This window comes from Musca vetustissima, unplaced genomic scaffold, assembly GCF_032173495.1.
Source record: "Musca vetustissima isolate MV318-11 ecotype Yass unplaced genomic scaffold, APGP_CSIRO_Mvet_v1 utg36989, whole genome shotgun sequence".
In the NCBI taxonomy this organism is placed as follows: Eukaryota; Metazoa; Arthropoda; class Insecta; order Diptera; family Muscidae; genus Musca; species Musca vetustissima.
Window position 1 is genome coordinate 91,010 of NW_026880183.1, and position 14,856 is coordinate 105,865.

The window sequence follows — 14,856 nt, forward strand, 5'->3', positions numbered from 1 at the left end:
CGATAATATTTGCTTCTTGCACGATCTGTTTAATGTGTCTTGTCTGTGGTCTACTGTGTTCTCCCTGAAATAAAATGAAAAAGTAGACAAGAAGAAATTTAACCATGACAATTTTTTTAAACTGCAGAGATCTGTACGGCATTAAACCACATGTATATTAGAAATTTTTTCCGGGTTAACCTCCTCCATGATGATTATTTATGCAATGGAATTGACAATGTAAATGCACTGAAATAGTGTATTATTAATTTTCTCCATAGCTTTCCAACTTGGAATTTAGAGATCTAATTATGCAGTGACCAGTTAGTTTCATCCAAGGCATGATGCAATAATAGGTGATGTATCACAACAAAAACCTTTGTTTTTGTCTCGACCTTCTGCCAAATTTTTCCTTATAATATTTCGCATGGTTGGCAACATTGTATATCGAATTCAAGTAGGAATTATGCCCTTTGACAGTTAATCGAGACATTAGCTGCGCTAAATGGACTACCTATTTATTGTGCCATGATCCAAGGCTTATTAATAATGTCATCTTGGGAGACCAGCTTAATATCAACTGCTTTTAAAGTTTGTTGTCAAAATCGCTAATGGCAACACTTCTTAATATGGAATTCATATTGTTACGTTCTTGGACTTCACTTATTCCCGTGTAGACGTTGTTTTATTTCCCGATACAGTTCGTACCAAATAAAACGCGGGTTCGTTCTGATTACGATTATTACAATGTTTTTATTCACACAACTTTACTTTGCACTTTACTTTACACGACGGTTTCAATTCGCGATCTGATTCACAACTGACTCACTGCCTTTCCATTTCCCCTATTTATATGACCCTTGCTTGTAGCTACAGAAGTTTCTAGATGATCTGGTAACACCTAGATCACGAACAATATACCAATGCAACAAACACACATACAAACTTACATTGAGTAAACAATAACAACAACACATACAAACTTACATTGAGCAAACAATAACAACAACACATACAAACTTACATTGAGCAAACAATAACAACACATACAAACTTACATTGAGTAAACAATAACAACAACACATATACAGGTGAGGGGGTAACAAAGAAAGAGGAATTAAGCGATCATCAATGATGACGTTTAACAAGAATTGTACGTCAATACCAAAATAGAAAATAAAAGAGGAAATGGAAGGATGTAGAAAAATCTATACAGTAGTTGTTGTTGTGAAGTTATTCAAATAAACTGCGTAGTAGAAATTTACGTTACAATTCAAATTCTTAAATTAACGGAATTCATCTAAAGTAACTTAAATCTAAATTTATATTCGTAACATTGCCCCCCGCTTAAGCCTGTTCGTCCCGAATAGGCACAGTTCCCGTTCCGTAGGGGGTCAGCCGCTCCAAATGTACAACTTTCATCTTCGACCTGGGACTGTCGCTCCTCTGGATGCGATAAACGACGTCATTTATTTTCGTGACAATCTTGTAGGGTCCTTCCCAGTGCGTTTGCAATTTGGGGCATAGTCCTTTCTTTCGTTGTGGGTTGAACAATAGTACCAGTTGCCCTTCTTGAAACCCATCGGTATTTGCCGCTCGATCGTACCTTGCCTTCATGCGGTTGCTAACCATTTTTATTCGATGGCGAACTGCATCGTGGACTTTACTAAAAGAGTTTTGACTGTCTTCTTCTTGGTTCACATCGTAGTTTGGGGTAGCACCGAATATCAAATCGCCAGGTAGCTTTAATTCATTTCCGAAGAGAACTTTGGCTGGGGTCCGGGATGTGGAATCATGAATGGCCGATCTATAAGCCAGTAAAAACTTGGGAATATGCTCATCCCAGTCTCGTTGGCCATTGTCCACCACTTTCCGTAGATGTTCTTCCAGGGTGCGATTGAATCTTTCCACCATGCCATCGGATTGTGGATGTAGGGGCGTCGTTCTGGTTTTCTTGATTCCGTAGGAGTCACACATTTCCTTGAAGATCGCTGATTCAAAATTCCTACCTTGATCGGAATGAACCTCAGATGGAACACCATAGCGACAAATCCAATTTTTGCTGAACACATCCACAATTGTCCTGGCTTCTTGATTTGGGATAGCATAAACCTCGGGCCATTTACTGAAGTAATCCATGACCACTAAGACATACCGGTTCCCAGAGTCGCTTGTGGGGAACGGTCCAGCTACATCCATTGCGATTCTTTCAAAAGGGGCTCCTGAATTATACTGCTGCATGTAGCCTCGACTCTTCCGTGTTGGACCTTTAGCTCTTATGCACCTTTCACAATTGGCGATCCAGTCGGCAATGGATTTTTGACAGCCGACCCAGTAGAATCTCTGCTTTACCTTTTCAGCCGTCTTTGCTATGCCAAGATGTCCTCCACTTGGCCCATCGTGAAACTCCGACAAGACATCTCTTATTTTGGAGTCTGGGACGACGATCAAATTCCGGTGAGATTTACCGTCCTCACTTTCCCATTTGCGATATAGGCAACCATCTTTTATAAGCAGACTGTCCCACTGGGCCCAATAGGATTTTAAAAGAGGGCTTTCGGAGGAAATTTCTTTGCGACTAGGTCGCTTGCCCGTTTCTATGGCCGAAATTATTTTGCCCAGAATGGGATCCCCTCGTTGTTCCGTCGACCAATCTTCACCCGACTCAAACTGCAATAGCCGGACATCAACGATATTCTCCTTACACTCAGCCTTTGAACAATGCCTGCATTCTACCTTGCATGGCCGACGAGACAGGGCATCAGCATTACCGTGTTTTCCGCCTTCTCTGTGCTCGATTCTGTTTAACGGTGACTCATTGGTGGACTGTTGAGCCATTCTTCTACCATCTTTCGTTGGAGGTGGTGACGATGACCTGGATCGTTTGCGCTTAGCTCTGCATTCGCGCGCAATATGACCTGCTTTATCGCAGTTGTAGCATCTAACCCTGGGCTTAGTCACCCGTACTAACTTTGTTTCTTCTATTACCCGCCTCATGGCGTCCTTGATCAAGTTAACGAGATATTTGTGTTCGCAACATTCGGTCTCCAGTTGGCTAATCTTGTGGGTCTGGGGCTTAACAATCATTCTTGCCGTCTCTTGGGCAAGGGCAAACGACACAGTTTCGGCAAACGACGCTTTTGGTGACGCATATGTTGCACATTTAATCTCAGGGTCACGTATGCCATTCACAAAGGTTTCGATTTTCATACGTTCCAGCAATGGGTGATTCTCTCCTGGATACGACATTAGCACCAAACGTTCCACCTCAGCTGCAAAGTCTTGCAACGTCTCGTTTGCCCTCTGCACTCTTCCCCTTAATTCCATAAGGTAGATGTTTTGTTTATGTTCGCCACCGTACTTACGTTCCAGTGCAGCAATAACATCTTCATAGTTGTACCTAGAAGCGACAGGAATACTCTGTATAACATCAGCAGCACTGCCCTTCAATGCCAGAAGTAGTGCAACCGCTTTGTCGCTGTCGTTCCACGAATTTCTAGAAGCCACTGTCTCGAACTGTAACTTGAAAACATTGAATGACGTAGAGCCGTCGAATACAGGAGGTTTGATTTTTAGTGTGTTATCAGGAACTCGCACCGGACCACCTTTAATTTCCAGTTCCGACATTTTCTTCTCCAGATTCGTAAACCTATGGGCGTGGGCCAGAAATTTCTCATCCACAGACAGAATCTTCTCGTCAACCGACTGCACTTTCTTATCCAACTCTTTAATTTGGACCTCCACGGTTTCCACTCTCCTTCCAATAACTTCTGTAATGTTCTCGAGTTTCTCGTTCATTATTCTCGAATTTTCATCTAACTTCCTGGAATTCTGTTCGAACATTCGTCTCGTGTTTTCTACTAACATTCTGGAATTTTCCTCAAACATTTTAGCCAGCATTTCTCTGAAATCGTCACCCCTGGCAGCTACTGACGAGACTTCCCCACCGTTGGATTCGCCCATTTCCGATAAATCCACTTCATCCTTACTGTCAAACTCATATGTATCGATGTTCATACCACGGCGCTCGAACTCATCCAACAGACGTTTTTGTAGCTCAGCCTTGTTGCCAGTAGAGGACAATTCCAATTTATTCAGCTCCTTCTTCAAGTCTTCCACTCGTAGATCCTTAAACTTCATCGTAGTATTATCGTAATCCCACTTCTGACACCAATTGTTACGTTCTTGGACTTCACTTATTCCCGTGTAGACGTTGTTTTATTTCCCGATACAGTTCGTACCAAATAAAACGCGGGTTCGTTCTGACTACGATTATTACAATGTTTTTATTCACACAACTTTACTTTGCACTTTACTTTACACGACGGTTTCAATTCGCGATCTGATTCACAACTGACTCACTGCCTTTCCATTTCCCCTATTTATATGACCCTTGCTTGTAGCTACAGAAGTTTCTAGATGATCTGGTAACACCTAGATCACGAACAATATACCAATGCAACAAACACACATACAAACTTACATTGAGTAAACAATAACAACAACACATACAAACTTACATTGAGCAAACAATAACAACAACACATACAAACTTACATTGAGCAAACAATAACAACACATACAAACTTACATTGAGTAAACAATAACAACAACACATATACAGGTGAGGGGGTAACAAAGAAAGAGGAATTAAGCGATCATCAATGATGACGTTTAACAAGAATTGTACGTCAATACCAAAATAGAAAATAAAAGAGGAAATGGAAGGATGTAGAAAAATCTATACAGTAGTTGTTGTTGTGAAGTTATTCAAATAAACTGCGTAGTAGAAATTTACGTTACAATTCAAATTCTTAAATTAACGGAATTCATCTAAAGTAACTTAAATCTAAATTTATATTCGTAACAATATATCAATTTCAAATAAATTAAAAAATAAATTCCATAAAATGTTACGCATAGCGATTGGCAAAATTTCAACAAATTATAAAAATATTTTTTTTCTAAAGCTCCACATTGTTCTCAAGATTTAACTAAGAATGTTGCAATTTGTATTTATAGGTTTTATAGGCAGGGAACTTAAAAATATAAATAAATTTAAATGATTCAAAAATTTTTGCCACTGGACGCAAGATTTGCATAGATTACGAAGGAAAATATATTCCTTTAAATTTTGGAAGATATTTTGCCATTTTCATGGTATTCGACACGATGACATGTTCGATTTAAGTTGAATAACTTCCAACCTTATGTATCTGACCCTCGAGCAAAATTGATACGTGGCCAAATTGTTTTAAAAGTTGGCCATGGAATGACAGTTTGTGCAAAACAATTCTCTAATTATCCCCGTCATGTAATCAGTGATGTGGCAATAAATGTTTAGTAAACAACAGGGTGATTCATATAATTAGTTTTTATAAATAAAAAATGTAAGGTATTTTTATAAACAAAATTTATAATATTTTAATTCTTTTTTTCCCGAAAAATATCTCAACCATACTTATTTTATCACAATATTTTATTTTAAACTTTTTTCTATTTATAATAAACAAAACTCTGGCAACACTAAAAATTTTCTTCGGCAATGTTCGTTTTTAGCGAATGGTCCAAGCCAGCCATATGTGATGAATGTGGCTGTGTGACAAGTCATGACAATTTCACATAAAATAAACAAATTTAATCGATGGAAAACTCATTTTTTGGATTTGATACCTCTATGCCGGTAAGTGATAGTTCCCGAAATTGGAAAATGCCTTCGGCTGTACGATTTGTGCCGCAGGAAGTGCGAAAAAGTAATGCGTAAAATTGCTCTTGGTCAAGCAGCAATGGTGCCACTTTTCTTGCTGGGTCGGTCGCTGGCTCGCTCGGTCAGTCAGTCAGTTCGATTGGGTAGTGCGAGTGTACTGATTTGCTGCTAGCTTGTATGTTTTTGTTAGTAATGTTGCTGCTATAGTGGCCCCGTGGCAAAACAATGCCATTGTGATTTCCCATTGTTGATGCATGCTTTTCTTTTTTTATTTTTCGTTCTCTAGTTGGACGATGATGGCGGAGGAAGAATTGCTGAACCATCTGAGGAAGAGTATGATGCATTAAATGACGAGACATTTGGCTCTGCAATCAATGGCGATTGGGAGGAGGTGCACGAAAACCTTGTGCGTTTGGATGGCGAACTGGAAGGCGATGCCTTGGATAGCACCGGAAATGTGGCAAGCGGTGGTGTCGGCGGGGGTTATGGTGCAGCCATGAATGCTTTAAGAAATTCCCGCCAACAACGTCAGTCTGATTCGGATTTAGAATTGAATTTATCAGGCATGAAGTTGGATGATGTGGACATCAGCTATGGTGAAAGTGAAAACATGAGCACCCTTTTGGGAAACCACATGAAAATGGATCCCGGTGTATGGTCATTGCAGCCATCAAGGGCTCATCATAGTGTAAATGACGACGGTATGAGAATGACACCTAATGCGGCTGCTTTTTTAACCGAACATTTTCCCAGTCCATTTCACAAGGCACCACAACAACCACCACCGCCACATCCGCAACACCAACAACAGCACGCGCAATTTCAAATGATGGCAGCACAGCAGGCAGCCCATCGTCAAACGCCCGTAAATATGCCTCCTCACCTTGGACTACCAAATCTTCCGCCGCAAATGCATTCTCAAGGTGGTGGCCCACCGAAAATATGTACATTGGAAGATATTGAAAGGAATTTGATAATGCAACAGGCCGCAGCAAAACAAGATCAAACACACCAGCAACAGCAAAATTCCCAGCAGCAACAGGATCGCAATGCACAGGCAATGGATGCAGCAGTACAGCAGCAACAACAACAACGTTTACTTAATGATGCTTTAAAGCATGCATCTGGCACGCCAACACCAATGCAACAACAGCAGCAGCAACAACAACAAAACCAACAGCTCCAACAGAATCACCAACAACACCAGCAATTGTTAGCACAACAGCAACAACAACATCAGCAGCAGCAACAACAACAGCTTAATCAAAAATTACAACAAAAAGGTAATATCGAATTATTTCAGAATGGATTTTATTTGGAAGAAGTACTTTTAAGAAGTATTCGGCTAATATGGGTCTAAATGTGAAAGGGGTCCAATGATAAACTAAAGACAGAAGACGAAGAAAATGTGAATAATATTCGCTATAAGTCGTCAAGGAGGATATGGAAATCCCTTCTAATATGTCGGCTTTTAAAAAAGTAGACTACTCCCTTTTGCTTCATATTTTCAGAAACAGATTAGCAAATACTAGAATAGTTAGGTTAAGAGATTAACTGCCACCTGTCAGTTCTCTCACATTGGAACATATTAAGTACATATGTCGTATTCATCTTACTCTGAATCCCATTACACAATGCTACAATGCATGTCAGTCCACAGTTATGAGCCTATCTGGTTCCATAGGAAACACTATCTGGTTCCATAGGAAACACAATTTAGATGTCCAAAATTGTGTATATATTCGCGAAGAGGTAGAGGCAATTATCTTCAAAACTACACCATTCAAAGCATTCGGCTCATACGGAATTTGGATTGGGTTATCTTACCAAATTGCTGTGATCATCGGTTTCAGATAATTATTTGGAAATTTCTCCGGGTTATTTCTAAAAGCTTAAGTTAGGTTATCTCCATTTTTTTCAACATTTATGTTGCGATAATCCCCATTCCACGAGGTGATAATTCGGTTCAGTAAGCCGATGATTGCCATAAGTATTGAGGTCCTAAGAGGAACCTGACAGTGACAATTTTTACGGGCGTACAGGTTTCTTCTCTTACCAGCACAACGAGTTGGTATGAGAATGGTCAAGTGTCATAGAAGAGTTTAGTGCATCACATTCTGCGTCCTGAAACTTTAATTCAGAATTTCTCAACGGAATTTAGTATTTTTGTTCCTATGAAAGTTGAATATAGGATCAAATATACTAAAGTTGCTACATATAAGAATCTAGAAAAACAATTCCTTTTTTTATTTTTTTCTAATATTCTTTTTTTAATTATTTATTAGCTGGACCATCTTCATCATCCTTTCCCAACTCCCAGGCTCAACATCAATCACCACCCAGACCCTCAAGCAATTTTGCCAACAATTTGGCACAACACCCATTGGGCAGTTTATTGCAACAACAACAACAGCAGCAGCAACAACAACAGCCACCACATCCCCAAACAGCAGCCTTAAATGCGGCCGGAAATCGCATCAATCCCGGATACTTTTTCCCTCCGGTTGGACCACATCCCCAATTGCCACCGCATCCATTACTTAATCAACATGGTTTGCCAAATAATTTTACCAATCAACGTCCACTGCCGAATCCACACCTACCGGTTGCACTCAACAACTTTGCAATGCATCCAAATTTTAATGCAATGCGTGCAGCAGCTGTTGCTGCTGGCATACATCCCGTTACCCTGTTGGCTCAACAGCAGCAAGCAGTTGCGGCAGCAGCTATGGCAAATCGTATACCCGGTCATCCACCCAATCCCATGATGTTGTTGAACAATCAAAGTTCATCCAATTCTTCGTTCAACATGTTCAACATGCGTTTGGTGCAAGAAATCCAACAGAACCATCCGTTGCTGCAGAATTCTGCCCGACAGTCACAACAACAAATGCAACAGAATGCAAACGGCCCAAATAATCTTATGAACCTACAACAACATCAGATGCAAAGGCGTGGTGCCTCCATGCCCGCCATGAACTTGCAAAAACTGAATCACAATATGCGCCGTGATGGCACAGGAAATGGTAATTTGCCTCCCGAAGAATACGATGAGTATGCCAATTTGATGAGCACCCGAGACAAGCATTGGCTCATCGGCATCCAGTTGTCTCAGTTGAACACGGATACCCCATACATTGATGATTACTATTATACTGTGTATAAGGAACGCAAGACGGGTCAAAATGGCAGTTTGCGTCACAGCCAGGCCCACAAGGACAACCAATTGAATCATCCACTGACGCAGCCCAAGGGACATGCACAACTTATCCTGGTACAATTGGGCAATAAGAATGGTACACGCAATGGCCAGCAACGTGAACGTCGCAACTCCGATAATCACAACAACAATCAAGACATGAAGGTACCCATGTATGTGTTTACACCATTGAAATTTGAAAATTCACTTGGTAAACTGCAATACGGCAGTGTTACGGCTCCACGGAAAATAATCGATGCCGAAATTATGAGCAATGAGCCGACAAATGGCACAGACAATGCGGCCAACAATGCCAATACTGGATCTTCAGGTGCAACATCGACAACAACAACATCAACAACAGTTGCTAATAACGGTTCGCTAGCAACATCGACAGGAGGAAAACGTTCTGAAACACCACAAATACCCAACACAGCTGGCGGTGGTGGTGATCTTAACTCTTCCAATACTCAACGAAAGTCACGTTATATTTTGCTACACATTGAGACTTTATATCGTGTTCTCTTAAAATTGGACGATTTAAATAATCCGAATGCTATTGCCACCATATTGAGAAAAAAGAAAAAGGAAAGTGAACACATCGCTGCTATGGAACAGCTAGAGAATGCAAATAAAACACCTGAGGAACGTGCTGCTGCTGGCGATCCTGTCAGTAATCCATCACTTAGAACTAAATTTAATTATGAAATTGAAACCAAGGAAGCATTGGTTGATAAGTTAGTTGCCGGACTGCAACACGATAAAGTTGTTGCAATGATGAATGTACGCAAAGGAAAAGTGAGTATCAATAGTTGAGTTTTTATATATTTATATAAAATTGATATTTTAAATTTATAAAAAATGTAATTTAAATTGTAAAAAGAACGTTCCCATCTCTATAAGTCCTTATTTAATTTTATTTGCAGTTGAGAGTATAGAGTTGAAGGACAAACCTTCAGCACTCTCACCTATGAACTGAGAGAATTGTATAACTTGGAATGTTTTTATTTGTTATAATTTAAATATGGACTTTAACAATTGTTTATTTCAATTGGAAGCGTTTATTCAACTTAGAAATGCTTTCATTTTAATTTAAAATGTTTTTTATTTATCTTTCTAGGTTTTAATTCGTCGCATTATGCCGTACATTGAAGAACATGATGCCCGTTGGAATGTTTGGATTGGCGTTTTCCATTCACTGCAAAGTGTTGTGAAAAAAGACCGCGATGATGCCGAGGGCATTTTATACTCTCTGTATCCGGAATTCAACAAACAAATCAAATCGGCAAATTTTGAAATAATTGTTAAAATTTCATCAGCCATTTCGTTAAATGATAAAAAAGCAAATGGCGTATTCTGTAGCAAAGTAAGTAATGCAATACAATGATTACATAAATAGCAAATATATATTATTCTGTCTTGGAGTAGGACGAGGTCCCCATGGAAGAATAATTTTGAGTTCACTAGGTTTGAGATATTTAAAAAATGTACCTATATTTCGGTTTTGGTGATAAATAATTTGGTATTTCGAGTTCTCCGAACATGAGGTACTTTCTAGCAGAAAATATTATACCTTCCATATTCATAAACATAAACGATAGTGCAGCAGTTCTTACAAATGTTCCTTTAAGTGTTAACATGTGTGTCAGACCCAGAACTTTTTCGGCTATCTTTGATAGTCGCTAGCCGACAGCACTTGGGGAGCTGACAAAGAAACCTTGTTAACGACATACACAGCAAACTTTGCGGCACCAGTGTAGTCCGCTAACGTCAGTGCAACGCAGTGGAAAAGAGGACTGTAACAGGGTGTCTGCTCATGACTCCAATAGACCACTTACATGAGGAGACGAAGATCCTTCCTGTGCACCAACACAACAAGATTTTGTCGATGCAATACCTCCTTGGGTGTTATAGAATACCCATCCAAATCGTTACCTAATGGATAGGCACCCACCACCTAGGGGTGTCAGGAAGGATCTTCATGATCTGGAGAGAGAGGTCCCAAGGTACAAAAGAGAGCCTCTAGATCAAAAGGCCTATCAAGCAGAATTGAATCGTATTCACATGAATGGTGTTGAGGAAGAAATTCGAGAATATCGTGCAAGCTGATACAATAACAAAAACCACCAATAATATCCATATCAATAACAAATAATTTTTATTAACGTTGAGAATGTAATATCAGCTGTGATCAAAATTGTCCTCTCGAGCGGAAAATTGCAACGCTATAATTATAGTAGAATTTGTCCCTAGAGAGAAGAAATTTCTCATATATCGTCAGGAATAGTCTTTAGCAAATAAAATGTACCTCTGGACCTCCCTTCAGATCATAAAGATCCTTCTTGGCATGCATAGGTGGTGAGTGCCTAGTGCAAAGTAGATATTCTGAAGGCTGCTTAAGATGACAAAGGTAACAGTAAGGAGTTATTGCGGCCATGACGAACTTAACTTAGAGAAACAAGTGCGTGAACTTCGTTTGCAATTAGGAGTTTACTGACAATATTATAAAAAAAAAGACTAGTAAAAAAGTGTCACTCTGTGTTGCCGATTTGGTTTCCTCAGCCTTTGGTTTCTGGCGGCCTTCGTAGTTACAGGTTTTATTTTTCGTTTTATGTAATGTATATGTTTTATCAAAGAGTTTTCGGATTTAATGTTGATGGAATCGGTTACTCAATTAGCTTCAAATAAAAATTACTAGTTTATAAAATAGTAGCATATGCCCGCTACTTCGTTAGCGAATGTGAGAAATATTTAAACATGTATTAACATATTATTTTATTTAGTACCAAATTTCATGATTTGAGCTCTAAAGGTTCACCCAAATACACATTTTACCAAATTTAGTTCCATTTAGCACAAAAGGCTCACCCACAATTTAAATTGTACCAAATTTAGTACACATTAATACAAAATTCCAAAACTTCCTACGTATCTCAATCTCACACCCCAACAGTGATCTTAACTTCAAATTTCAGGATTACAGCTCCATCGGTCCACTAAAAATGGTACCAAATTTAGTACATTTTAGTAGCCATAAGTATTTTTAAATTAAATCCTGATCCCAATCCTACACCCCAACAGTGATCCTGACTCCAAATTTCATTGTTCCAGCTCTATCGGTTCAGCCAAATCCAAATTGTACCAACTATAGTAAGATTTAGTACTTTTCGTACACATAAGTAAAAAAAAATTCAAAAATATGTACATGTACCAATCCTACAATTCCATGGTAATGTTAATTTAAATTTTCAGGACTGCAGTTCGATTTGTACCTCTAAATTAAATTTGTTCCAAACATAGTAACATATGGTACTTTTCGTACACATGAGTACACGCTTTCAAAACCATCTCTTTATATCGACCTTACTTCCCAACCCTAATTCGTATTTCAAATTTCAATTTTTTAGCTCTATCAGCAACAACGTAGAAAGTGTCTTAGGGACAGCTAAAGATGCCAAATGTACCTTTGTAGAAAGGTTGAAGTCATTACACCCTCCGGTTTAACGAGACCAAAGTATGGATAGACCGAAAATAAATCCCGTGACCTAAAAAAACATGAAATATTGAAGCAAACATCACGGTAAAAATTTAAAAAAGTCCAGTTGATACAATTTTAGGAAGTTTTAGTTTCATGGTGTCGGACGTGATGATTTGACTAGGCAAATAGTCTCAAATACATACAGGTTGTGAGTGAGAGATGTAGAATACGAATATTTGAGCAGAGAGAAGTACCAACTGATGGATGAAATAGAAAAATCGTTCCTCAGGATCATATTTCACCGCGCACTGTAAAAATATATGATTTGTGTTGAATACATCTGAAGGTAGCCTTGAAGCAAGATTGGTTGAAGAGAGACACGAAATATTCTGTTCAAGTGAAATGAAGATATGAGAATATCTTTCGAGCAATCCAAAAACCGTAAAGACTCGACAGATGCATTTTGACTAAATAGTTTATAAAACATATGTAGGGGAAATCAGACATAACAGATGCATGTTAAGAATAACCAGTAAGGAAAGTAGTTAAGTCGGACTGGGCCGACTATATGATACCCTTCACCACTTTGTGTATTTGTATGTATCCTTACAATTGCATGTCAATGTTCCCTCGAAGGAACATAATCATGTCTTTCTGGAACCTATGCTAAATTTAATTTCATTCGGGCAGATAAATTTATGAAAAACGATTTATAGCGCTGTTCAAAATTTTATCTCAATCAGAACCCGTTCGAAATACATGTGGAAGCTATGGCTGCATCTTCACCAATTTCAACAAAACGCAATACGCCATTTAAGTCTAAATTTGATACCATGTGCAAAATTTCTTGTTGATCGGATAAACATCGAAAGCTGAATCGATTTTCCCGAAACTTACCACTCCTCATTGTAGACTCTATTCAATACGCTATGCCAAATTTCGTCCAAATGGAAGGATATGAAGGGACTTTGGTGTAATATTTACCTAAAATCGGACGAAAACATATATGGGAGCTATATCTAAGTCGGAACCGATTTTCACGAAATTTAACATACATCTTTATAGACTTATCAATTGTCGTATCTTTATACTTTTATGTCTTTGCTCTTTGTGCCTTTTAAATATTACTTTCCTTTAACCTGCCATAAATTATGTATTAACATATTTTATTTATTCGATTCCTTTTAACATATATTATTTTGGTTTATTTTTTTACAGTTCGGAATTTCTTCACTTGTCTGCCTAATATTGCAGGCAGAAAATATCTACGACAAAAATGAAGATACAACATTAACGGAACAAAATAAGGATAGTTGGCGTCAATTTCTCGATCAAGTGGCAACATCATTAAATCGTACCATACAAAATCAAACCATTTGTGCTGCTATCGAATCGGATTCTATACAACCAATTATGAATCATTTTGCACGATTTAAAGATTTAAAACTGGACTCGCTGTTGGCTCTAATAACAGAAGCTAAACAGCAAATTAATTGAAAAAAAGCCACACACATCGGCAAATAACAACGTCAAAATCATTTTACCATCATCATTGTAATCGCTCCCAAAATAGAGAACAAAACCAGAAATGAGGACGATGTACGAAATTATGCAAAAAATTTTTAAGCATACATTAATAACACCAACAACAGGAAGCAAAAAATACTTTTATCACCTTTGAGATATATTGAAAAGAATAGAACACTCACCCATTTCCTTCTTCTATCAACCACTGTGCGTCGTGCTACAGGCAAGTAGTAGATTTTGCATACAAAAAAAGTAAAATAAAATAAAAAATACAGAAATGTAGACCTACATTATAAAAAAATCGCATAAACCGATAACATAACATCCAGATAGTATACAGAACAAAACAAGCACATTTTTAATGAATTTAAATTTCATTTATAATTTACACCTACAAAAAACACGGAGTTTATTTTACAATTTAAAAGAAAATATCAGCGAAACACATACAAATTTGTAATTAAATGGAAAGTAAAACACCAATAGTTTAGACAATTTAAGCAGGTTCGAAAAAATAGAGATTATTATCAGGTATGTATGTTCAAATCGATTTGTCATACAACGATCATATATTTTAAATATTCAAAACATGTAATTATATTCAAATATATGATAAATCGATTTCAAATTTCCATCATATATACCTATACCTATTTTTATATTTATTTGATTTTTTCATAATAAAATAAGGCCACATTAAAAAAAAGTGATTTGAATATTTCATTGGACATGCAATTTAAATTTTGAATTATATGTCGTACATTTTTTTAACTATTAGAAAAAAATAAAAATTAGCAGTGTCAAAATTTGAATTGATGCGATTTGAAACCATGATTTATCATTTTAAAATTCCAACCGAACAAATTAGAGCGAATTCCATCTAAACACCTTAATTTTAAAAAAATATTTAATTTATTTTTTCTATGAAATAGACCACATTTTTTATATGGACAGTAATCCATTTGA

General features: G+C 37.8%; 1 protein-coding gene across 1 annotated transcript; it reads left to right on the forward strand.

The window, feature by feature from the left end:
- The first annotated feature begins 5,513 nt into the window (after positions 1-5,513).
- On the forward strand, positions 5,514-13,866 carry LOC133325625 (uncharacterized). The gene is made up of 6 exons (XM_061534347.1): positions 5,514-5,662; positions 5,973-6,898; positions 7,729-7,757; positions 7,972-9,683; positions 10,006-10,251; positions 13,582-13,866. Exons 1-6 carry the CDS (start codon positions 5,624-5,626, stop codon positions 13,858-13,860), a joined length of 3,231 nt encoding a protein of 1,076 aa, XP_061390331.1. The 5' UTR covers positions 5,514-5,623; the 3' UTR covers positions 13,861-13,866.
- Positions 13,867-14,856: the final 990 nt, after the last annotated feature.

Coding starts and splice junctions, on each gene's coding strand:
- LOC133325625 (XM_061534347.1), top strand. CDS start 5,624: ATGGAAAACTCATTTTTTGGATTTGATACCTCTATGCCG. Junction 6,899..7,728: donor CACCAACAACACCAGCAATT/GTTAGCACAACA, acceptor ACGGGCGTACAG/GTTTCTTCTCTTACCAGCAC. Junction 7,758..7,971: donor CTTACCAGCACAACGAGTTG/GTATGAGAATGG, acceptor ATTATTTATTAG/CTGGACCATCTTCATCATCC.